Raw genomic sequence first — 27,655 nt, forward strand, 5'->3', positions numbered from 1 at the left:
GTGCGTCTCAGAAAATTGAGAACAAATATTCAAACAAACAAAAAAAAAGGTGATTGAAAATGACTCCTTTCTTTAATTCACACACCGAGCGATACAAGAATATCATTATCAACACCTGGTGGCGCCAAGCCATCAACCTTGCATCGTATCTTCTCACTGCCACTCCAGTTGCTTCATGCATGGCTCATCCATTTCATTTTCCATTTCATTCATTCTTCAATCTCTTTCCATTCATCTTTTTTCTTCTTGCTTTTGCCTGGATTTTTTTCTTTTTTCTTTTCTTTTTTTTTTCTACAGGGAGAGAGAGAGAGATGCGGTGGTGGGGTGAATTATCATAACGTTGCGGCGGTCGATGATGAGTTGGACGATGATGGCGACATGTGCTTCAAGACCTTGTCTAGATTGTCCTGCCAAACCTGATGTAGCTGTGAACGTGACAGAACAGAGATGATGGACATGACACAATGAGCGGCATCAATGGCATCAAATACAGGTGATATAGATGGTGGGTTTGCGGCTGCACGGCAATGGTAATTTGGCACAATTGTAGGAAAATGCTTGTAGAAGCCAGAATGAATAATATTGCTTTTAAGCTTTAAATTTTTTGTATATATTATGTATATATATATATATATATATATGGTGCTTTCTTGATCAAAATGGGTAAAGAAAACAAAAAGAAATCATGTTGAACAGAGTGATAAACCACAAGCTCATACAAATTCATGGGACTCAAAACTGATTACAAAAGACTTCTATAAATTGATGGGCAATGGACATTTTTTTTTTCTTTTTCTTTGGTTATGTTTGAAATCATTTAAAGCTGCCTTTCTAGAATAGAATTACTTTACAGTACGTCACCAAGATCAAATTATTGTCTTCAGCATTCAGTAGATTTGTTAAGTTTCACAGACCACTTATATCTGATGTTGCTTGTAAGCAAACAAAAATAAAAAGATCACAGAAGAGTGGAGTGGCATGAGAACAATGTCAAAGAAAAAAACACTTGAAGCAAATTATATCCAGATAAATGATCCTAGACAGTTCACCTCCTTTAACAAAAAAAAATTGGGTCCACACAAAACTCTGTACGTTTTCATCTGAGTCTTTGATAAATGGTGTACACAAAAAAAAACTAGAAATGTCGCTAAGGCGACTGGTATGCCTCCACCATGATGCATGATTCTCCTAATAGGTCTCCAGTACATGTGGACAATGTGTGATTACATTTTCACAAAATTTGCAAAATATCAAAATGACATATGAGATGTCACAAATGTGTTGAATGTTCACCTTCCTTGACCTAGGTTTAATTGGATGAATAGGAGAGCACGTATTTGGGGATTTAAGGACTTTAACTTAATTTTCAAGGTATGGAGAGAAAGTGCAATTTCTGTATTGAATAGTAAATTGTTACCATTTTCATCTAAAATTCATATGAGAATCACTGTCAGGCCGAACATGCATAAATATGTACTAAGTTTCAAGATAACTTGAGCCACTTCCAAGATATGGAGGAAGTAAGTTCAGCACTTTCACCTGACCTTTGACCTTTTGACCTTCGACCTTTATGGCTAAAAAAAAAAAAACTTTCCAGAGAATCTCTATTGGGTAATAAATGCATACACCAAGTTTAAAAAAAACATAAGGAAAAGTAGAAATTACGCGGTGCGTAACATATGTCCCCGCCGGAAGTAGCATTTTGTAACAAAATGTGCAATATAGGTAAAAAATCAAGGTCAAAGGTCAAAGAAGTCAAAGGTCAAAATTCTGTGTAGAAGTTTTGAAGCCCTCACCTAGTGCCATCACATAAAGCAAATGGAATCGAAATTGGGTTAGAAATGGCGAAGGAGTAGCATTTTGTAGCCAATGTACAATATAGGTCAAAAATCAAGGTCAAAGGTCAAAGAAGACAAAGGTCAAAATTCTGTGTTGAAGTTTTGAAGCCCTCACCTAGTGCTATCACATAAAGCAAACGGAATCGAAATCAGGTTAGAAATGGCGAAGGAGTAGCATTCTGTAGCAAAATGCACAATATAGGTCAAAAATCAAGGTCAAAGGTCAAAGAAGTCAAAGGTCAAAATTCTGTGTAGAAGTTTTGAAGCCCTCAACTAGTGCCATCATATAAAGTAAACGGAATCGAAATCGGGTTAAAAATGGCGAAGGAGTAGCATTTCGTAGCAAAATGTACAATATAGGTCAAAAATCAAGGTCAAAGGTCAAAGAAGTCAAAGGTCAAAATTCTGTGTAGAAGTTTTGAAGCCCTCACCTAGTGCCATCACATAAAGCAAACGGAATCGAAATCGGGTTAGAAATGGCGAAGGAGTAGCATTTTGTAGCAAAATGTACAATATAGGTCAAAAAATCAAGGTCAAAGGTCAAAGAAGTCAAAGGTCAAAATTCTGTGTAGAAGTTTTGAAGCCCTCACCTAGTGCCATCACATAAAGCAAACGGAATCGAAATCGGGTTAGAAATGGCGAAGGAGTAGCATTTTGTAGCAAAATGTACAATACAGGTCAAAAATCAAGGTCAAAGGTCAAAGAAGTGAAAGGTCAAAATTCTGTGTAGAAGTTTTGAAGCCCTCACCTAGTGCCATCACATAAAGCAAACGGAATCGAAATCGGGTTAGAAATGGCGAAGGAGTAGCATTTTGTAGCAAAATGTACAATATAGGTCAAAGGTCAAGGTCAAAGGTCACGACTGAAATTCTGTGTAGAAGTTTCAAAGCTCCCATGTAGTGCTATCATATAAAGCAAACAGAATCAAAATTGGCTCATAAATGACAGAGAAGTAGCAAATTGAAGATTTTGATCACACACGGACGCACACACGGACACACGGACGGACGGACGGACGGACGGACGGACGGACACACGGACGGACACACGGACACACACACGTACGGAGCCCGTTTCATAGTCCCCTGCTCGAACTCGTTCGGCGGGGACAATAATCCTGCTGACATATTGCATAATTATACATGTATGACGAAAAAAGTAAGATTTTAAAGTGTTGCCCTTGATCTTTGACCCCATGAACCCCAAATTACTTAGATAATCACTGCCAGTCAGTACATGCATATATACTATGTTCCATGAAGATACCTACAATTTAAAAGATAAGGAGAAAAAAAGTGAAATTTCAACATTTTTATTTGACCTTTTGACCTTTGACCTTTGACCTCATGACCCCAAACTTTCAACAGAGAATCTTAATCGGGTAATACATGTATACAATAAGTTTCAAGAAAATATCTTCAGGCATTGCATAGATATGGGGGAAGTAGTGAAATTCTAAGCATTTGACCTTGATCTTTTGACCTTTGACCTTGAGCATGTGCACTCAAAAGTTCACAACTTCACCCCCTAATACACATACATGCCAAGTATCATTAGGATACCTCAAAGGGTTTTTTATTTACGCTGTCCACAAAATTCATTACGGACGGACAGAAGGACGGACGGAAGGACGGACGGACGGAAGGACGGACAGACAACCCGAAAACATAATGCCTCCGGCACCACTTCATGGCGGAGGCATAAAAATAAAAATAAAATCATGCGTGATGATATCTTGAAACACTGTCAAACTCATATGTGAGATGCATGGTCTGAGTAGCTATGTAATAATGCTGCAATGAATGACACATAATGGTCTCTTTGAAGTTACAAAGTGATTCTTAGTAGTATAATCACAAAGAGAGGCCGCAACATGGCACAAGACATAATCAAACCTCTTCAAATTACTCCAGTGCTGCTAGCATCCCTTCTTGTTTTTCGTTTATCCAGATTTGGATGTACTAAGTCCACTGTATTATATCAGAAACTGAAGAGCAAGCATGGATGAAGAACAGACACACACACAAAAAGATCGCAAGATGTCAAATGGATTTTGATTTTGATATTTTGAGCTGAACTTGGCGGGAGGGAAAAGCCTCCAGTGTGGGTAGACAAATCAAGGGCTGAGCAGATGAAACGAGAGCGACCTCCGAGTTCATTCAAACTTTGCTGAACTCACCTCTTTGTGGCTGTTGACTTCTGCCTCGGCAAAGGTCTGCATGACGTCAGCGATGAGGGGGATGTTGGCGTGGATGAGCTGGGTCTCCATCTGAAGGCAGTGTAGCGAGAAGAAGTTCCTGTTCTCCATCGTCATGATCTGACTCTCTTGCTGCGGGAAACAAATGAGAGGAAAATGGCGTCACGACCCATGTCTAATTGCAGATTGTCAATAGACCACAGTTGGGAATTAAACTAAGAAATGTCCCACTCTCCATTGAGAAGACAAAGAATGAATGATACGGAAATGGTCAAGCTGGGGCACACTCAAGATTTTCTAGTAGCCTAGCAAATTTCTTTTTTCCCTCTACAAGTGTTAAAAAAAAACACACAAAAAAAAAAACCACAAACACACACACACACACACACACACACACACACACATATATATATATATATATATATACATACATACATTTATATATATATCGTATATATACATATATTGATCACATTTTATGGTGATTTTTTCTGTAGAAGCTCGACATCATATTCATATTTCCCTGCATAAATCATGCAAGCAAATCCTGAATTTAATCAAAACTGTTGTCATGAACCAAATGCAACTCGCACTTCCTAACTTCAAAGCTATAAATCTGGTTACTACAAGCATTTTCAAAGAAATCAAAACCAACTTAGGATACTCTATAAGGAGATAGACTAAGCATGATTCCAAAAATAAGTATGCCTGATGATTTGCACATATTTGTGTTACAGAATGAAATGGTATCGTTGATGATAGACTGAATTTGTGACACGCCAGATAATGGATCATCATCACACTTCCAAAGATATTCAAATGGCACCTAGAATTGCATTTTCAGGTCATTAAACAAACAAACAAAAAATAATGTACACTCCAAATGTGACAAATCGACCTTTTTAGATTGGATTCAGCATGTTCTGCTCGTATGCTATTTGTTTTAAAGGAAGCATTCATTCAACTGACAGATGTCTAATTCTAGACATGACATTACTACTAGTTATAGTGTAAGTGATCACTACATTTGTTCATGTATGTTTGAAAACCACATCTATCATTCGACGATATCCAAGGTTAATAATAAACATGATATGTGTGACTTTCTAGGACTTTACAACTGTGATTTATGATGTATGATTTAAGATTTTTACAAATGATTATAAATGATTACACATATTTACATCACGATAAATGTTTAGGGATCATTTTCGATAAGCCTATTCTTGTACTTCTCATTATTCCACCACTATCATATTTGATACCATGCATTCTAATTTGTGTTTGTTTGCCTATCTTTTTTTTTTTTTTTTTTTTTTGGGGGGGGGGGTGTTTTTTATGCAAATTTTGTAAACCAATTATGCAAGTGGCATAAATGAAATGAAGAAGTGAAGTGATTTCAACAACATCAAATGCCATTACATGGAAATTGCTTGACATGAAAGACATCATCTCTCCGCATACCTCAATGATTCTAGACTCCAGCTGCTCCACCTCGCTGACGTACTCTCCACCCCTGATCGTGGCAGACATCTTCTTCTTCTTGATGGCAGCCATCTTCTGGAGAGCGTTCTGGTGGTCTCGTAGGACTCCCTTCTCGTGCCTCTCACACAGATCCTGGGGATGAGAGAAAAATGGTACAAGTCAACAATCAAACCAATCTCAGAGCAGTCAACCTCTGCAGACCAAATACATTTTTAGACACTCGCACACACAAACACACACTCACAAACATTCAGAATACAATAAACATATCATATTGGTTTAGAATTGGAGAAATGGTATCCGCAAAACCTGCTTCATAAAATTTCTGAAAATCATATCTTTAATTTCAAAAGCTCACTTTCCTTGTTTAAATGAACATGAAGCATAGTAAATATGATAAAATCATGCTGGTTTAGCTCTGCTATCATCTGTCAAATTTTCATCACATAAATGACTTTTCTTACATACCACCGACTTACAACCAATTTATCTGTCCTTGCAAACAATTAAGATTATGACATTGGCCATATTTATTCATACTAGCAACATCTATTTGGCAAAGTTTTGATCACAATTAGTCTGATGCACCAGGGGCTTAGATATGGGCTTATAATGTCATATCAATCGTGGGCTTATAATGTCATAATGCTTATAATGCCATAATGCTTACAATGGACACAGGCTTACAATGCCATATCCAGACGTGTGAAATTTTGGAGGGTAAATGGAAACTTTAAGCATAAAAATTATCAATGGTACTACAAAGATATGTCAAATGTTTTTGTAGCATGATCAGATAAAGTTCACCTATACATCGGTGTGAGAGTACCTGCAGAAAAAGTCTGCGTCTAGTGGGCGAACTCTTTTGCTACAAGAGCACGATAGCATGTTTACAGTGTCTATCGCCAGTGATGACAGTGATTATTTGATATCAAAGATAATGCCAGTAAAAATGGATGCATGGCCGTAAACCTATGGGATTGCACGATTTCCTCCACCTGTTCTATAAATAGGGAAAACATTATCCAAAGTACCTTGTACGCTTGAAGAAGATCCAAGAATAGCCAGAATTTCTCAGACACATCATCAGCTAATCTCTTTCCCTAATATATAAGAAAAGCAGAAACAAAAACAAAACTTTGTTAGAATAGTGCAATATGCTAGAAATAGAAAGTGATATTGAGAGATATTTCGACATTTCACATCCCCATTTCATGTCTGACTTCATTTAACTCTTTATTTGCAATGGTGGAAACACCCTGTGTGCCACATTATTCTGAGACACGAAGGTAGTCATGCTTTGAGAAAGAATTCTGTTTTTCCAATCTATATAACTTCTACAAATTTCTGTCGAGCTGGATATGATAGTGAGCAAAGTTGAAGAAGAATGCCAAGCTTTGCTTTGATATAAATTGTATGACAAATCTATTTCTATTTAATTTTTGAATGACCAGTTGCTACATTACTGTAAAGGCATGGCTTTTGCACATGAAACCGTGAGAGGAACTTAGAATTTTCACGCAAATTTAGTTGGGAACACCGCTTGATAGTCAATCACCACATAGAATGCACGCTGTATGTAAAAGGAACAAAAGCGCGAGAAAAACTTTCATTGTACCACGGGAATAGGCGATTTATCGATCGTTTAAGCGGATTAGTGCGTTTGAGCGGAATATGCAAAGTTGGCACGCCGTCGACGGAGTGGGACGTGCGAACATGGCACATAAAGAGTTAAAGTTTGATTGATATTACTCTTCTCAATAAGCCAGCTTGAAACAGATCACCTCCCTCTAGTGACTCATCCTAACACTAACAGGCATGTATGTAGAAAGGGAATTTCCATGGGGATGATATGCTGAAGATATATTATTGACAGGACCTGTTTTGAGTGTTTCAACTCTAGATTGTGTTGCAATGTACTTCAATCCAATGAATTGACCACACATTACTAGTGTGATTATGAAAGCAAGCACCAAACAATTTTGCACGCATTTGAGACCTCCTCAAAAGCTAACTTAATAAATATGTATAGTGCATTATCCCTAGTGCAATTTTTCTCCCTCTCTTCTCTCTCCATTTAAGAACACATACCACATACCAGAAGTACAGTGAAATGCTATCACTTTCAGGTACAACATTAGGTGTAGGCCAAGTTCATCAGTAAGAGTGCATTCATTATGTTGGCATGGTTATCTACAGCAACCTACTCATATACTACTAATAATGAGCTTATTTAGACTGTTACTCTTTAAGGGTGACCATCTTGGTACACTAATAATTACAATGGAATATATGATATGGAAACATGTACTGAAAATGGTGACTGCTGGCAGAGAAAACGAGAGCCTTACAAACCTGAGTCATGCATTTCTCTGAGAGGGCAGCAAACTCCACGGCCACTGATTTGAGACCCGTCTTGATGTTGGGCCAGGCGTCGTTGTGGCCCATGGCCCAGGCCGAGGCCGGCTGGGATTCCCCTCCAAGGCTGCTCAGCTCCTTGGCAAAGGACAGCATATCACTTGCATTCCCTTGGAGGAAGTTCAAGAAGATTTTCAGCAGTGATAATATTGATAATCAAAACAGCTCCACATTGGCTGCTCTTTTGCTGTTATTATCATCAATGTTACTACTACTACAAACACGCTGCTGGTTTATTCTTAAATTGACAACACATGTAAGAAGATTGAAGTCTGTATTTCTCTCCAAAATAGCATACTATGTGATTCTATGTGATTCTGCAAATTTAAGATTTCATGAATTTCTATATTATCTTCTTTGTTACAAGATATGCAGTAAATTCAGAGGTGAAAATGTGATGACAACAAAATACTAATTTCTGATTTTGCAAAGATTTCATAAATTTATCCTGTTGTATCTTATCTTTTTCCTATATGAAATATGCAGTAAATACAGAGGTGAAAATGTCATGATGACAAAATATTAACTTCTGGAGCAGATTCCCCCCATGACTTGCTACATTAACCCATTGAGGACAGGCTGATTTTGATACAACACGCATTTCCCATAGACAATAGACTGAGTGTACTTGGGACTTGTCCTCAATGGGTTAACAGATCAAAACTCAGACTTCATGGCCTATGCTTACCTGCTGCTCTTAGTGACATTTGGTCCACGTAGCCTTTGACAAGACTCATGCTGTAGAAGAGGTTCTTGATCTGCTCTTTGCTATTCCCGAACTGAATTTGAGTGTCCATGGGGACCAGATCCTATAGTGTGAAACAAAAGTAGGCACATCTAACACATCCATTGGGAACATCATCACATCAAATGCGTCCTCCTATTTAACTTTTGTCTTGCCTCATTCTGACATTCTCATCTTTTAGGTAAGGTGCTAAACTTGTTTTCCTGTCATTCATTACGTGAAATACACGCAATGTAAGTCTTACCAACACTCTAAGAAAGAAACAAGAAATGTTTCTATGGTGACTGGAATGCCTCCACTACACCACATCATTCTCCAAATAGGTTTACTGTGCAGTACATCTTTCTAATGTGAAATGACAGTTTCACATGATTGGCAAATAATCACTATTGGGTAACAACACTGTAAAAGTGGAAATTTTCGCACATTTCGCGCAACCAGAAACTAGCACGAAAATAAAAGCATGCAAATATTTTTGCTTGCCATACGTGCCTGTGCGTGATGTCTTGATTCCGCGGAATTAAAAACACGCGAAACTCTTCCGACCCGGCCAAGCGCGAAAAATTAGTCACGCGAAAATATCCACCTTTACAGTATACTCTAATTCCTGATAATACATTGAGCCATTTTCAACACATGAAAAAAAGGGATAGTGAAATTTTAGCATTTTCACTACACATTTGATTCCATGACCCAATGCTTTCCCTACAGAATCATTGTGTGGTAATGCATGTTTGCATAATCCATTCTTGATTGAGTGCATACACAGAATCACTTCCAATGTTTGGAGGAAAAAGTGTAATTTCCCCAATAAGTTGTGTAATTTTAGCATTCTAGCTTGACTTTTGACTTCATGACCCAAAACTTCCCAAAAGAATCATTATCAGGCATTACATGTATACATACAAAATTTCATAAAGATACCTTTAGCTATTTCCCAGATATGGAGGAAAAGTGAAATTTTAGCTTTTTCACTCGAGCTTTTACCTTTGACTCTATGGACCACAACTTTCCTATAGAATCTTTAACTGGTAATACATCTATAAACTATTGAATTTTCATGAAAATACCTTCAGGCATACAGAGATAAGGGGGAAACGAGTGAAATTTAAAATCTGCCCTGGACCTGTGACCTTTGACCTTAAGCATGTGTGCTCACAAGTTGATAGGCACAGCTTTGCCAACTCATAAATGTGTTATATGCCAAATTTTATTTGGATACATCAAATGTTATGTTGTTATGTTAACCCTAACTAGGCCGGGCTATTTAGGTAGATCATACGGCCGGGGGGGGGGGGGGGGGGGGGGCCTCTCAGGCCCCCCCTTCAGATCTCGGCCGTCAACCGCGCGATCGCGTCGAAAATTCGCACACACATTGCCTATGATGTAATCTAAAGTACCATGAAGTTAAATGTTAAAAATATTATCATTTATGCTCAATTATGCTAATTTATGCATAATGATGCATGAAATCAGACAGTTTGGTATAAATCCCTAAATAAAGCTCAAAGTGGGCACATTTTTTTGTGTAAATATTCTTTGTGTCCTGAGCAAATGTAAGAGAAAAAAATTGTGCCACCTGAAAAAATTTCTTAAGTATTTTATTGTTTTCTGAATTTCTTATGTATTTGTTTTTTCGACTTTATGTTTTTCATTGTTTTTTCAATGAAACTTGTCCGCGACATTGTTCCGAACAAGAAAACATGTTATTAATTGATTTTAATCAACAAAACCCCCAAATAATCATGCTTTTATGAAATTTGCCTGTAAGCACAGTTTGCATTGAAATTGTACACGAATTCACGTTTTTGAGCAATTTTTGGTCTGACATGCACGTACATATTCATGCGCAACTTCGGAACCGCGGGCCCGGGCATCACAAATTTGGTGTCAAAAGATGCGGGAGACTCGAGAGAAAAAAGTCATGAAACGTTGCGGCGATAGCTTTTCACGTTAGCGATACATTGCGCGAAACGTCGAGCCTAGTTAGGGTTAAGTAGTCCAAGGTGGACAAGGCTCATTGAAAGGAAGAAAGAGATTATAAATGTAGAGGGGCGAAGATGTGCTTTGGGGCAATTCCACGGTAACTAGGACACAGGTGCCAAAAATTCAAAATGATATTTGTTTCAAACACCATACATTTGCAGACAGTACTTGAGTTGAAGTTTTAAGAATCATTATGTTTTTCAATAAAAGCGGCCATTTTGATTTTCAAAATGGCTGCCAAAATATGCTATAACTCAATGGTGAAAAGAGTGTATTGTCGCATAACTTACTCTCTGTATATCCACTTTATTAGTACTCTAAGCAACAATCTTTCATATGTATGCAGTTACCAGAGAAGTCTTTTACCACACGATAGAAAAAAAAGCTGGTAGCTTTAAAGAATTTGATAAAAACTGTTAATTACTTTGATAATGATGGATGTAACGTCAGTTACCAAAAACAAGGAATTTTTAAGTTTATTCATCAAAGGAAGTGAGCTGTATGATGTAACTTGGGATTTCTAATGTATGCCCATATGCCTTTATTTTAATACCAGAAATAAGGATACTTGGCATACTGGAGAGTCAAAATGAACACTACAAAATGTGTAACGTCAGTTACCGAAACGTCATACACGAGTATGTAACGTCAGTTACCATGACAGTAATTATAACTGAGGCAATTTTTTTGACTTTTGGCCATTTCAATACATCTGGGAAGCCAACTTACAACAAAGAGCAGCAATCCCTTTCATAGGAAATGATGTCATTACCATGGTATGTCCATGGATATTTTTTTTAAATTTTATTTTATTTCTAAATTCATTTATTCATTCATTTACCATGATTATCTTTTTTTTTGGGGGGGGGGCTTGAGCTTTCGATTTTTGATTCAGCACAAGTTTAAGGTTAAATCATCTGGAAGTTTAGTTTGCCACATGCAGTATATATGCACTCAAATTAGTACATTCCCAGTCCTACAGGATGATAAAGCTACCAAAGTTTGTAGGCCTAATCAGTGACATGATTGCATGTTAACCACATTTTCTACAAAAAAACAAACAAACAAACAACCTTCTGCACAGCTGTATACCAACAGTTTAACAATCTTCACCAATGTTTGCTTTTGCTGGCATTTTTCTTTTTTTTTCAGGAAGCTTAGTCAAGGTTTCTACCACAAGGCAAATGCACAAACAGATATTTCTTCTCTTGCACTTAAATGTGTGGTGTAGTTAACATGGCTCATCTTGTGTACGTCAGGCATGTACTCATTATTGTTTGAAACTTAACACTGATGTTGCTCAAAGTGAGAGAGGATTCTATAGGGTTTTAAAAAAATTGTTCATACAGTGTTTATTTGTTGATTACTTTATTCTATTCATGCAGGGACATTTTGTAATACAACACATGATAATTATGAACAGGAAGAGTTTTTTATATTGATTTTAGCATTCTTTCGTTGCAAAGTCCGATTTCTTGGTATCTCGAATGGATTTGCAAGTCGTGATATATCAGTGAAAAGGAAAAGAAAAACAGTTAAATTACTTCAAGCTAGGAGTAAAACAATAATGCTCTTTTGACCAAAAAAGCATTTATTTTTCTTCTTCACAGAGAAATATTAAAAGTGCAACACTTTTCATTTAAATCAATTGATGATGGAGATCATCAGGAGTAAAATAAAGAAAAGAAGGAGAAATATATCACAATAGATTTCATACATATTTATGCATATTTATGAGTTGATACATGTTTTTTTTCCCCATGACCTGGAAGATATTTTGATATTTTTTTCAAGCACAGAAATATCCATGTTTTGTGTAGTACTACAAGGTATTATGGGTGGAGCACTCTATGTAGATAAAAACTTTCCTGTTCATTAAAAAACAAACAAACAAACAAACAAACAAAAAAGCCCTTAGCCATGTCCATATATTCATACTTGGAACTGCTTAATCTATTAATGGCTCTGTGTAATCATAAATGTTGAATAAAAATTAAATATTCAGACAAATGTCAAGAAATATCCTCTTGTGCATTTACATTATTTTTGCCCAACTGTGCTATTGCATGGGGGGGGGGGGGGGGGGGTGCCCCCTAAGGGCCCACCCAATATTACTTGTGTCTTCAGATTTTGTTTTAATTTGTTGCTGTAGTTGCCTGGGATTGTCACTGGTACATTGCAGCAGTATAATAACCTGTTAAATAAATTAGTTCTCTGTAAACCCCACGGCAAAGTATGTGTAACGTCAGTTACGTAACGTCAGTTACTGACATGTTTACCTTTAAGTTTTCATAGAACACAAAGAAAATGGACTACTGTTTCATTTCATTGTGTATTTATGACTGATGAACTAAGGTATGACTCCATATCAACCAAATCATTCTGAATGGTCAGAATTATGAAATATCACATAGCTATTCCCAATCATGATTTTGCCTGTGTAAACCCTATGGCAAATGTAAGTGTAACGTCAGTTACGTAACGTCAGTTACCGTCATGCCTTCACTGAAATTGGCATGGTGGTAAAAGGAGACAACTAAAGTGCACATTATTTTGCACACCTGTTCCTAAGAACCTAGGTGTATTGCCATATTGAACACATAAAGGCTAAAAGTCAGGGACATGAGATATTTCCATTTACATCTACACCATAATTTCCTATGTCCTTTTTCCGTAACGTCAGTTACCGACACATTTTCACTTGCTATGTGATAAGAAATGCAGTTTGAGAGAAAAACTTTCCACCTATTTCTTCATTCTCATGAACTTATTCATCAATGCTAATTGCAAGCCCAAGGTGCTTTCATTCACAAAACTACAAGGTAAACAATTTCATGAAAATCCTTACGTGTAACGTCAGTTACCGTGGAATTGCCCTTTGGCTGATTCTTAACATGTTTGTTACAATGTAGATCAGCAGTTGCAATCTTACAAATACATTTGTAAAGAGGGTGACAAAAAATCAGCCACAGCACAACATGTGAGTATTTCAGCTTCTTACTTATTCTGTAATAACACATAACTGTGTAATATCAAAGTAATTTTCTAATATCCATCCTGGGACCCGTTTCATAAAACTTGTTATCAGTGACAAGTTGTCATAGTTGTTACAAGCTACTGAAATCCTTGCATCTGATTGGCTGAGAGCAAATTTGTCATAGAAATGTGGCAGTTGTCACTGATAACAAGTTTTATGAAATGGGGCCCTGGTGTTCAATCTCAAGATGACATACCTTTGCTTGGGCTGCTAATTTACTTGTAACAAACTCATCTGGTATACCTCTGAATTGTTCCTTTATTCTGTGCTGCATGTCCTGCAAAAATAATCAGCAGCATAATGGGATGGAATTACTCAGACCAAACGAGAGGACATGAAACCCAGCAAACAATTCAGTAACGGTTTCAGACGTCTGATCATAATAGGCCATTATATTCACTGGTGCACTGGTTTTGAAAAGGGCTTGAGCAATGGATTTGAAGCATATTAGATTGTACACTCAAAACTACACATATATCATCAATGCACACTACCTGTCATTAATAAGTGAACATAAATGTAAAAACCAAATTATTTATAGCCATGTACATTTACAGAGTAATAAGTCAAACTCCACGAACTTTATACTCATAAATTCTTGCACTGAGTTGTGTTAAAATTGCAACTGATTGGCAAATTGTCATTCATGTACGTCAAAAAAAACAAAAACAAACAAACATTACTCAGTAGTTTAGTATTGGTAGTAGCCACGATAAAGAAAAACAAACAAAAGAATCACAGGCATACATACTCATGGTTCTAGTCCAACATAAATATGTATCCCAATGATTTTTTTTTTTTTAAATCATGGCTACTAAAAATATTAAATAATCAGAGCTTATTTACATCAATGAAGGACAATATGTCAATCAGTTGCAAAACTTCATACTTATAGCATACTTTTAAAAATTTCATGGAGAATAAAAAGAATGGGTTATGTATTGAGATATAAGTGAACTCATTTTCTCTATGTCTGTGTGATCATCTCATGTGTATCACTTACTGATCCTGTGAAGGTCAGGAAGTAGCGAACAATCTCGCTGCGGTGGAATGTGGGGTGTCTCACTACCAGGGTCAGAAATCGCACCAGAGCTCTTCTCCGCTGTTCAATGAACTCGCGATTTGCTGTGTGAGGAACAAGAAAATATTCGTAAGAACTTACTCAGGAACTAGCTCTGAAATCTAAAGGTGTATGAGCAACTTTGAAAAATTATGTATTAAAGATATGGGGAAACTCTGCTCCCTGTTCAGAAAAAAAAAATAGTGAAAGCTTTCATCATAATCTGTTCAGAAATATGAACATTACCTCTCTCAAAATAACAAATAATGCCATTAAAGACTGACGAGGATCACAATCAATTATGAAAGTAGATGAGGTACTAGCGTCATCAACTCATAACTCTCCCGATGGTGAATGTCAAATCAAGTATTGCTCTTTATCATATACTCATAGCAAGACATGGGATAAATTTCCCTTCTCGAAATGGGAATGGCAATTTAAGCTGATGGACAAATTTTGAACATTATGGTATACCACTCTATGTAATGAAATTGCTACACAAAGAACATGTTGTAAAGCAGTCATTCAAGAAGGCATAACAAACTGCTCTGCCGTACCAGGGAAATTATTCCCTGTGGCATTTGCTCGCAATAAATCATTTACTCACCTCCAATCATCTTTTTGGGAGGAAGACGGGGCACCATTCTGTACGGGTAGCAGTTGATTAACATTTCGCTGACGGCCGCGAAGTCACTGTATCGCCGGAATACCGTTGTTTTGTACATCTGAAAAGTTGACACAAGACACATGCGCCAATCAGGGTTAGAATTTGCACTTCTGGTACACCATGGACCCACAATCAGATACAAGGAGCTTTGCAGGAAACAATTCAAGATGATAAGATTTTATTGGAAACTGCTACAGGAAGAAGGGCTATCCCACATCATGATGTCCACTGATTTACATCTGTCTGTTTCTCTACCATTTATTCATAAGTGTGACCTCTCTGGTTTATGTTCGATTTCCTCTTTTACCAAATGCAGGTCTGTCTGCTGCTCTACTTTGCCCACTGACCTCTCGCATGTGAGGCTGCAAGCCTTGTATCCAATCATTGGGTCTTTCTCTCATTCTCTACTCTTGAACTCAACGTGATCAGATTTCTAGTAGTCATATAGCTCTATGGTAACCTGACCATAATTTTCTGATGCCCTGACATTTAGCACATCAAGCAAACAGTTCAAAACTATTCCACATCCCGGAATCACAATGTCCAAAGATTCACATCTGTGTGTTTCTCTACAATTCATTGATACAAGCAACATTTCTACTAGGAGGGTCTGTCTATCGTTTCATCCTCCTAGACTCAACATGATAAGATTTCTATTAACAGCTCTATGGTAACCTGACCCTAAGTTTTTGATGCCCTGTTATTCAGCACATTAAGCAAATGGTTATTTTATGATCCATATATGATACATTCATAGCAGAAGCAAAAACATGCTACTCAGGATTCTAAAAACAAAGCAAAGAGAGGTAGTAAAGGATGGGAACTGTGTACAATAAGCATCACAGTTTCCGTTTCTTTAAATCAGGCACAGTTTAATGCTCATGGACAAACAAGTAACTTGTTAATAACATTGCTTCCTGGTTGCTCCTGGACATGACATATCACCTTCACAGACATTTTCAAGCAAAAAATTCAAGGGGAAACTTCTAATTCTTCAAGTGATAGAGCAAAGAAAAAAAAAAGCACAAAATTTCTGTTACTGTTTTCTGTGAAAAAAAAAAAAAAATTCAGACAACAATCACCACTCTCCATCCCCAAGGGAAGAAAGAATTTGATGCAAAGTTAAAGGGACTGTACAGTACAGGTTGAGGTAGGGATTCATGTTTTGAACATTCCTAAGTGAGATAATGAAAAGCCTCTTATGAAATATGAAAGACTAGAGCATGTAATTTTAAGAAGGATTCAACGTTCATTTGATGAAAATTGGTTTTCAAATGGCTGAGATATCCAAAAAAGTGCTAATAATAAAAGGCGATATGCCACAACTTTATTAGGATCTCTTTGTTTCACCTTGTTTTAGGATATCTCAGCCATTTCAAAACCGATTTTCATCAAATAAACTTTTGATACCCCTTAGAACTGCATGCTCTTTGACATCTCATAGAGTGGTTTCTGAATATCTCGCAAAACGTTAAAAGCTAAATCTTCACCTCGACCAGAACTGTACACACCCTTTAAGAAGTCAAGATTGGAGCACTTACTCTACTCGTGACCTCATACTCCACATGTTTGAGGAGCAGACCTTTCTTCTCTGGGATGAGTTCCACCTTGACCTCGTCCATGGCACAAAGCTCCTCATAATTGTAGTTGAGGATGTTGGGGGCCCGCTCTCTCCTAAATTGCTGACTGAGGGTCTTCAAGTCGGTGAGGTCACCAAGAGACGGCTTGGGCAGTTCTGGATTGAGCATACATTTCCAACAACAAATCAAATTAGGTTTTCTCTTTTGTGAGCTTATAAAAACCATATGCTTTCTGACTCTGCTCATGCAGTTCATATTGGTTGTTCACAAGATTAAACAAACATACATACACATACACATTCACACACCCTCGCACACACACAAACAGGACTCAGTTCTTCAATAAGTTTGCCCTCGTCATGACTCAGGCAGTACTGAAATGAACAATTATGTACCGGTAACTAATTGAAATAGAGTATACAAGTGTATGTCTGATATGAAATATTACAATTAATCATATATCATGTCGGGTTTAAGTGTGTGCGCGTTGTCACACCCATACACACTGCTATAGCTTCTGACCATTCCAGCATTGAGAATTAAGGGTTCCCAGGGCGAACACTGTACTAGGGCTTTCTATAGCTCAGTCGGCAGAGCAACGGGCTAGCAATCCGGAGGTCTCAGGTTCGAATCCCAATGGAATCCCACTGTTTTTTTTGCTCATTTTTCCACTAATAAATTAACATTGTCATTATCAATATCATTCATTCATTTTTTATTACGTTTTTCATTATATACTAAGGCAATGACTCAGTTGAATTGAGATGATGAAGGTAGAGTACCTTGACCGGAGAAGTTCTCCAAGAGTTTGACATTGGGTGTCTTCCCTTGCTGGGCCAAGGCTGTGAGGGCAAGAGCTTTGTAAAGGCCTCCTCTTGAGATGTAACCCTGTTTGCTGTCTACGGCATCCCATATCTGCAAGAAGCACAGAGAGGAAACAAACAAGGGCATAAAACATGGTGATGGAAATTGCTCTTAATCAGGAAGAATTGCAGCTGCAAAATCATCGGCCAAATAAACGACTTTCCCCCCTAATTTTCTGGCACAACCACCTGGAAGTTTGAACGTTTTAACATCCCAGCCTCATCTAATCTGCATTCCATGCAGTTGTGACAGACATCACTGTTTCTTTGGAAGCATGTGGAACTTAATTGCTGCAGTGGTTTATTGTATAATGTACCTTATTTCATCCTGTTTAGATTGTGTTTACTTGTAAAATTTAATTAACTTTATTTCTTACAGCAAATTAAATTTGCACACAGATTGGTCTTTAACTTAAAATTGAGTCAATTTGTATCTGGCAGAATGAAAGCCGTAGAGCACATCTTTAGAGATTCAAAACTGCTCTAATGGAGAAGGAAATAGCAAATGTATTGAATCTTGTGCACACACACAAAGAAAAAAATGAAAAGCTTTTGAAAAAGGTTGAACATGCTTCATACATGTCTGGTAAGATGTCTTTTCCTGTAAAACTGCTAACATACACTGTAACTGTGGAATACATTGTAGTGTAAATGTATGGAAACTCTTCCAAAGTTTAAATCTCGGTAGGGACCATTCTTACAGTTCTGCTCAATTTCATTTCATAGGAATCATACCTTGCCATACCAAATCACACATGTTATAACAAATAAACATCCCATACGGTAGCTACAGAAGTTTGATGCCCTGCTTAAAGCAAACTGCACATTATTTGAATAAACTGAGATTAATTCATCACAATCAACCATAAGGATGCCATGATTGTTTGTTTGGTGTGATTTGTTTATTTTGATCTCAGTGAACCAGAGTCTGATGCTGTGGTAAACCATTGTACAGTGTCCTTCATTTCCTGTGATGTGCTTCCTGAAACCATTGCAACTTCCTATTCTCTGACCTCCCTAACTATCTACAGAGGCTAGCACAGTGTAACTCTACTATTCAAAAGAGCATTCACAACACTAAAATACACATTATATTAGCTCTACCTCCAGATTGTACAAGTTCATTCAGTCGTTTCATAAGGCAAGCTTTGTTCGATGGACAGCAACAAGAAAATAAAGTTATGATGTAATACGCACTTTGTTCTGTTCTCACATTTCAATTCACTAAATTTGTCATCACTTGGTGGACAACCCTGATCTTTGTATAAGATTACAGGTCTCACTTATCGTGGTTATTAAATGTTCTGTAAGATCATGTTAGCTGGCATAACCTTGCATAACCCTGCTAGCTCTCTTGGGGGAGTCTGCGCATTTGAATGATTCTATGACAGATATGTGGCGCTTTACAAATGCTGTGGATCATCATCATCATCATGTGCCCTACACTTTGCTACAACTTGCCAAGTACAGTGTATATCCATCAGCATTCAGTCATTTCTTCCGAACTTGACTGACAAACATGTAAAAGTTAGTTAGCAAGCCCACTCAGACATTACCATGGGCCTCAGTCCAACAGGAAGGCCATGGGGGCATACACATACAGGGCTTAGGGGGATTAGTACAATCTCTATTCATTTTCTGTTCGTGGCCAGACATCTATGTAATCACTGATTCATTTGATGACGCACGTTGGCTGAAGCCATACTGGTTTCATATTTTGTGTTGCATAACTGCTCTCTCACAGACAAGGTATAGTTGTAGCACTTCATAAAACAACAGGGCCCTGTTTTATGAAGAGTTAAAACTGATTATATAGTTGATTTCAACTGTAAGTCTATGGTAGCCTGTGTGGTAAGGAAATTTAAATTCAATTTTATCTTTTGATAAAACGGGGTCCAGAACTCCTAAATTATATACAGCTGTAGTAATCAACAAATGTCAGGCTGGGCATGCAAGTCTGACGTGTTCATAGGATATGGATGCATGTACCACACAGTAAACTTCAGTGTGAATAGAATGTGACAGACTTTATGACATGAAGCATGTAAATTTAATGGTAATAAGCAAATATTTTCTCAAGCTTTAGAGCAAACACAAATTTTCATTAAGTTCACTCATGAAGACAATGATACCGTCCAATTTCACCTTCAAATTTTTACAAAGAGTGATGCCATTGACTTGATATTCAAACTTCAGATTTCAGATTTTACTCTACTGTAAAAGTGGAAATTTTCGCGCATTTCGCGCAACCAGAAACTAGCGCGAAAATAAAAGCACGCGAACATTTTTTTGCTTGCCATAGTTCCTGTGTGGGATGTCTTGATTCCGCGGAATTAAAAACACGCGAAACTCTTCTTACCCGGCCAAGCATGAAAAATTAGTCGCAAGAAAACATTTTTTACAGTTTTACAGTATTTTTAACCCTCTGTACAAAATTTGAACTTTACACAAGAACCAATGATGTGTAAGTGAGGATGTGCTTACAATGACCTTGAACAATGGACATGAATACCACCTGTTCAGAGCTCTGCTGACTACAGTAGGATTCCGGTCTCTTGCTCAAAAGGCACATGAATGCTTTATTAATAATTCATTATGGATTGCCTTGGGCACACGGGTAAAATGCATGCACATGAAAAAAGTAAGCATATGTTTGCTTGTACACACTACATTTCAGGATGACTAAAGACTACCTGCGATTCTAGTGGAATTCCTCATGAATAAATAATAAAGCATTTAAACCCTGGTCATTGTCACAGGACCATTGTCTAGGTGTTAACTACACACTCCCACACATACCAATGACCCCAAATGCAAAGATAAAGTTTTGTACAGAAGGTTTAAAATAGAGCACAACCTGAACCCTAACTTCAAAATTAAACTGATTTATGCGTTCATTTTAAATTACCCCCAACAAAATTGTACACTATTCAGCTTTTACTCATATCAATGTCAGTGTATTCTGACATATATAGTTTTTGAACTATTAAGGATAAAAAGTGGGAAATGTTTTTTGTACCACCTAGTACATGTCTCAGGTTTGTACAGCATCTACAGATCACTGTGTAGCAATTCGGCAATAAGGTGCAATACATACTGGAACACTTACATGTAAGAGATGTCGGCAGTCTACAAAATTACTCACTTCCTTCAGCTCTGACAGAGCCAGATCTCTACCAGCCATGATAAGTACGCTGGTAAGAAAATTACTCACTGCTCACTAACACATTTCTGCAAAGTCCCCTTCTCACTCACCCCAGCCATCATTACTAGCACACAACATGTACATGTACGTTAGATATCGTAAACTCTGTTGCTTGAAAAGCTAGAATTATGCTTCTCATAATGAATCAAAATTTGAGTCACCTGGACATTTGTTGGTTGATCAATATCAATCACAGATAAACGTGTACTTATTGGAAATCTGAAGACAGGTACAACGTACTGCATATGTACCATTTGAAGCTACAATTTGTATGCCTCCATGTCCAGTTCTAGAGTTCCTTTCTCCTTCAAAGTGGATGGATGATGTCCCAGTGCAAGGCCTAAATAAACTCTACTTGTGAATCATACTAAGCTCAATTTTCCGACATCGATCTGAGAGATACAACACTGCAACTCAGAACTGCTAAAAATAATCAACTAACATTTTAATACTAAACATTAAAGTAATGATCAAATTGCCTTGTTCAATGTTACCCATGAAGTGCCAAGTCATGCTCATCAAATAAAGAGAAACTACCTGTATACAAGACATTAAAATAATACTGGGCAGGGAATATCAATATCCATGAAACTCCCCTGGCAGTAAACTGACATGGCATGGTGGGAATTAATCTTTAAAATGACTCAAAGTGCAATCATCACTCACCATGCAGCTGTCTCTGTCAGAAAGGCCAGTGATACATGCTACCAGTAACTTTCTACACAGGAACATCAGACTTTATTGCCCACCAAGAACAAATTCAAAGGGTTATGACTATGCTGGTGTTAAAACTACTAAGTACCGTACCGTACTTCCCCACCAAACACACAGAAACACATACATGCACAACACTATTAATAGGGTGTGTACAGTTCTGGTCGAGGTGAGGATTTAGCTTTGAACGTTTTGCGAGATATTCAGAAACCACTCTATGAGATGTCAAAGAGCATGCAATTCTAAGGGGTATCAAAAGTTTATTTGATGAAAATCGGTTTTGAAATGGCTGAGATATCCAAAACAAGGTGAAACAAAGAGATCCTAATAAAAGGCGTGGCCTGTTGTCTTTTACTTTTTTGGATATCTCACCCATTTGAAAACCAACTTTCATCAAATAAATGTTGCATCCTTCTTAAAATTACATGCTCTTTCATATTTAATACAAGGTTTCTCATTATCTCATTTAGGAATGTTCAAAACATGAATCCCCACCTCAACCAGTACAGGACAGTCCCTTTTAAAGACATACACAAAGAAGGACTATATTTGCCTGCATACCCTGACAATTCATTACAAACTTGTGGGCTAATTTCAGCAGAATATGCTTCTCCGCCAGGCAGACGCGCATACTCGTGATCATGCAATCAGCCGATGAGTACCACCAGCCACCCATGATTCCACCACAACACTATCCGAAATTTGACCTCCCGCTACATGTTTAGAAACCTATACACTTTGGTGCACAGTAAAACCTTGGCACGGGTGGTGCCATTTAATAGTAGTGAGTGAATCTTGAAGTGGTATTTACAGTTTCATTACTTATGGTCAAAGTTGCATTGCAATGACAAGAGCAGCCATTACGAGGCCTATAGAGAAGACGATCAATGTGAGAATATACACAATACACACAATTCTGAAACCCAAAATATCAATTAACTGTAAACTTGTTTGAGACATTTTGAGGTCAAAACTGTGTGTGGTCCCTAACACGTTAAACCCTGGCATGATTGCCTTTCTCACTCCCAAACATTCCAACAATGCAACAGTTCATGAACATGAGGTAAATCTTAATTTATGTAAATCTTGCTCGGCGCTAGCGTACTTTCGCACTTATTTGTCAATTGATCTCCAAACATGCACAAACTCACTCTAAATATCCAACAGCCTTGAATATTTGCATCTGAGTGAGATTCAAGTTCAGTAGAAATGGAATTTTTGACGTTTTGACACTTTCACTCTTCTCGGAATATGTTGATCACAGCTACTCGCTCTGCGATAATTGCGTTGCATACTAGGAACAGACAGCGCAGCACAGTGTACAAAACACGTTCACGGCAGCATAGCAGCGAGCGCGGCGATTGATCTGAACGTAGCTATCTCATAGCGATCAGGGTGAGTTCTCCTATGGTGTCTTTGAAAAGATAATACAATGTACTTTTTTCCGCTTTTCTCTCAGCTTGTACCGAGTCGTAGTAGCAATTGATTGAGGATTGGGGTTGTTCGTGTTGTGTGTGCATGTGTGTGCGTGTGTGTGTGTGTGTGTGTGTGAATGAAAAGAGAAAGAAAAATAAAAGATTGACAAAAACAAAAAACGTGTAAATGAAATAAGATTGTGAAAAATGTAGTTATAAGACAAGGGTGAAAGAATATAAGGGGAAAGGTTAGGAAAAGGGGGGGGGGAAGGACATGAAAGAAAAGAAATTAAAAAGTCACACCTGGAAAAAATTAAAGGGTTTACAAGATAAAGAAAACACTTAAAAGATAATGGAAGGACAGAAAGAAGAGAAACTTGCATTATAAAGGAAAGCAAGGGGGATGGATATGTTTGAAAAGAAAAGAGAAAAGCGAAGAAAAAATCCAGATTGAAAACAAAAAAAAAGCACTAGGTAGAATAATAGAATGAGAGATGAAGCAAAACTGGATGAAAGCAAAAATGAATAGGATGGAAAGATAGAATTACACAGGTTGAAAAGGAAATAAAGGAGAGGATTCATTAGAATGACACATAAGAAAAAGATATAGGAGAGGATAGAAAGGAAGACCCTTGTAGTTGGAGGGAAAAAAACAACCCATGAAGGAAACAAAGAAAAGTCACGCAGAATGACAGTTAGATAGGAAATTATTGAGAAAGTTAGACAAGAGGAAAACCACAAAGAAATGATTGATAGACAGTAAAGGGAAATTTAAGAATAGATTCTACCTGAAAATGAAAGATGGAAAGATAGAAAAGAAGGAGAAAGATATGTGGCGCTCAACCGCTTTGAAGCTGAGAACTTGGCCGGGGAAAAGGGTAAAAATTTTTTAAGCTTTCCAACAACATCCCCCCCCCCCCATTTTTTTTTGCACCATACAAAGGAACACATAAGGTGTCATCACTTTGGACTCCCCACTTTTTTTACCCCGGAAGTGCGTAAGTGCACTAGAAAGAATTGTAGAGACCTTGAAGTGTGAGCGCGGAGTGGAAGGAGAAAGATGAGCTGAAGACCTTTTTTTTTTTTTTTTTGCTTGTCAGCTGAAGAAACCCAGAAGTTGCGCTGAAGGCCCTTTTTTTTTTTTTTTGCTTCGTAGCTCACGAAACCCGGAAGTGGGCCCCCCACCTTTGAAAATGCTCCGGTAGCCCTGACCATATAAATTAAAAAGCCGCTGTGTCGCTGCATTCAGACAAAATGATCGACCCTTAGTGCATGCGCCGAACATATTCGTACTGTGCTTGTGTACAGAGCAGAGATTTAAGCAATTGAGATTTTCCAATGATTTTTCGACACTTGTAACTACTAAAAGCGTTAAAACTTAACAACTAAATGTCCATTTTATTTTAGGTTACTGAACTGAATAACTAGAAATAGAATCTAGGGTGAGTTTGTGCATGTTTGGAAATCATTTGAAAAACAGGTGCAAAAGTACACTAGCGCCTCTCGCTCTTTTTAAGTCTTACTTTTTTTTCTATTGTATGTACTATGACTGGCTGAGCTGAATGCAGCCCATCATCATCGTCTTCACTCGACTTCAGATTCTCTAGACTCTAGCTACGGTTACGGACGATGTCTTCCAGCATCCAGGTCAAGGTCTTTGCTTGTACTATTGTAGCAGCTTGTTTCAATACAACTTATTTACAATTTAAATCCTCAATATTTAGAATCATATGATAAAAATTCATTGAAATTCATTCATGGAATATTGGGAAGTCTCAATTTCAAATCTTACCGTACTAAGTGTCTGCTTGGGCAAGCTTGACTTGATGAGAATCTTGACGAATAAATCGCGGTCTATGCGATCTTGTTCCGGGCAAACGATATCATACACTTCACGATAGTACGGGGGAACGGAACCTGAAAAATCAAACGGAGTAAACATGTTAAAATCAGCATAGAATTTTACTTACACCTTACGTGGGTCGCAAAATTCGAAAATTTGTAGAGATATAACTCACGAAACAGCATTAGCAATTTCGTGTTCGGCTGTAGAGCATGCCTTTCATGGACCTATATACCTACAAAATCATGTGCAATACTTACCAAAACTCAACTCGTCCGCCATGTTTGCATCCACACGAATGAAATTGGCAACTGTATACAGCTAGCGATCATAGAATCGGGCGCATTCCCATTTCAAATATCATCATTTACAAAATATCTGAGCCATTTAGAAAATAAAACAATATTTGAAAACCAATTAAATTATTTTATTTATTTGTTTATTGAGATTTATATTATGCAAAGATATCTTTAAATAATTTGTTCCGAAAATCATTGTAAACAAAATGAGGTCACTGACATTTCCGTCTGTTCGCACGGTGGGCGGATGCACCGATTCGCAGGCCCGACCGACAACGCCTACTTTTCTACCCGACATGAGCGTATGACTCTTTAATGACTCTCAAAACATTATTATTTTAAAGTAGCATAACGAGTGATCCCCTGAACTAGGCATAAAATTTTCAGTTTTGTAGGATGGAAGTTGTATCAGTCTCCAAACGTGCTTTGGGTTTTTGTTTTTGTTTGTGTTTTTGTTTTTGTTTTGTAGCAGCGTTATAGGACATTGTTCAAGGAACTTTGATTCACAATACGACTCTCACAGTTGTGTGTTTACTTGCATTGAGGACCCTCCCATAACTTCCACAAGAGTTGTACGAAATTGGAATGGCTAGAGTAGAGGGGATTAAGTAGGCGCATGTGATATGAAGAAATCATCAAATTTGTGGTCTAATTTCCTTTTTATGCAAGTATGATGCGACAGAATGATGCCTGTACAACTATAGGTAACAATAAACGGACCGGGTGCAATTTTGGACAGGTTTCAGTAAAATATACAAAAATCAATTAGGTCTATACCTGTCAATGCACCGTAGGCCTAAGTAGTACTGTAGTAGTAGTAGTAGTAGTAGTAGTAGTAGTAGTTGTTGTTGTTGTTGTAGTAGTAGTAGTAGTAGTAGTAGTAGTAGTAGTGGTATACGCTGACATAGTAGGTGATCTGAAGTAAAACGTACTCATTCGGGATTAGATTACTTACAGTGTGTATGTTACTAACAGCTAAAAATATATTACTTTGTTATCATTGAATTGGGTGTCAGTTATTCAACAGTGGATTATATTTATATGCTTATATACGAAAGGAGATCTATAACTTGTACATTTCATGAAAATGATATTACTAATATACGTTTTCCTTCATGCAAGGATACTGTGCACGGAGTACTATAATAATGAACAATTTGATGCACAAACTGAATAATTTGCAGGCGTTTCAGAAAATGCAGTGGTGTTTGCTCAATCTTCTTGCCTTAGTGTTATTATTATATGATTATTCTGTGACAGGACAATTTATATGTTCCAATTTGACTTTTTTTTTTGGTTGAAATAGAATTATCATTGTAACACTTTGATTTGATAGATATTGTACGATATAGCATATAATCATAAATATCCAAGAGTGATGAGAGCAAAAAAAAAGAAGAAAAAAAGAATAGATCCGTGCATTGCTCACATCAAGCAAGACAAGAGCACAAATGCACAATAAGAAACATATACACATACTATACACATATATACACACTCAGCACACACACACTTTATAATACACACATACACACATTATGACACAATACACAATACTGACATGGACACACGTCTCTGCGGTCTGCATTCTTTTTTGTTTGGTTTGTTGTTTCTGTTGTTGGGGGTTTTGCTCCTATGATTATTTGCCTTTTACTTTCGTGTGTTTTGATCTGTAGCCATAGTTTTCAATAATTTCATTTTAGTCTTTGTCTGCAGTGTCGATTTGACAGGCGAATTATCCATAATAAACTCGGTTACACTTGCAGTTCGTTATTCCGAAGGTTCTTCATTACGAAGGTTCGTTATTCCGAAGGCTCGTTATTCCGAAGGTTGGTTATTTCGAAGGTTGGTTAATCCGAAAATGAAATGAAGTGCGTTATTCCGAAGGTTTATTGATCCGAAAGTGAAATGAAATTTGTTATGCCGAAGGTTCGTTAGTCTGAGAATAGATAAAGGTTCGTTATTCCGAAGGTTCGTTAATCCGAAAACGAAATACATACGGTTCGTATTTCCGAAGGTTCGTGATTCCGAAAATGAATAATGAACCTCTAATTCGGGACAAAATAGTATAACATTACTCAATAAAAAACACGCACACACTCACACCCGCATACATACACCACAGACATGTTTAAACATATACACAAACACACTCGATACAGATACTTCTATCGACGAAACTGGAATAAAACCATAATCTGTAATTGTTATTGATAACAAAAGGAGTATATTTTCACCCCATTTCCTCCTCCGTATGGCATCCTTTCCCCCTCTTCGTTAGATTATCATCAGGGTGAACCCGC

General features: G+C 37.4%; 1 protein-coding gene across 1 annotated transcript; it reads right to left on the reverse strand.

Moving 5' to 3' along the window:
• Window positions 1-251: 251 nt before the first annotated feature.
• LOC139743237 (sorting nexin-8-like) lies at window positions 252-25,337 on the reverse strand. Its single transcript, XM_071653731.1, has 13 exons — window positions 25,314-25,337; window positions 25,003-25,127; window positions 17,796-17,928; window positions 16,975-17,168; window positions 15,374-15,491; window positions 14,710-14,831; window positions 13,903-13,983; window positions 8,627-8,747; window positions 7,876-8,048; window positions 6,555-6,623; window positions 5,500-5,652; window positions 4,018-4,167; window positions 252-425 (listed from the first exon to the last, which is right to left on the reverse strand). Exons 1-13 carry the CDS (start codon window positions 25,333-25,335, stop codon window positions 333-335), a joined length of 1,554 nt encoding a protein of 517 aa, XP_071509832.1. The 5' UTR covers window positions 25,336-25,337; the 3' UTR covers window positions 252-332.
• Window positions 25,338-27,655: the final 2,318 nt, after the last annotated feature.

The sequence above is a fragment of the Diadema antillarum genome, unplaced genomic scaffold (genome assembly GCF_040938485.1).
Source record: "Diadema antillarum isolate AM-2024a unplaced genomic scaffold, OU_Dant_1.0 seq00001060_RagTag, whole genome shotgun sequence".
In the NCBI taxonomy this organism is placed as follows: Eukaryota; Metazoa; Echinodermata; class Echinoidea; order Diadematoida; family Diadematidae; genus Diadema; species Diadema antillarum.

Bases quoted from the DNA above. Each gene is read 5' to 3' on its own strand.
- LOC139743237 (XM_071653731.1), bottom strand. From the start codon at position 25,335: ATGGCGGACGAGTTGAGTTTTG. The intron at 13,984-14,709 runs GTAAGTGATACA...TTATTTTTGCAG, and splicing joins TCCTGACCTTCACAGGATCA to GACATGCAGCACAGAATAAA. The intron at 6,624-7,875 runs GTTTGTAAGGCT...CTTATATATTAG, and splicing joins CAGAGAAATGCATGACTCAG to GGAAAGAGATTAGCTGATGA.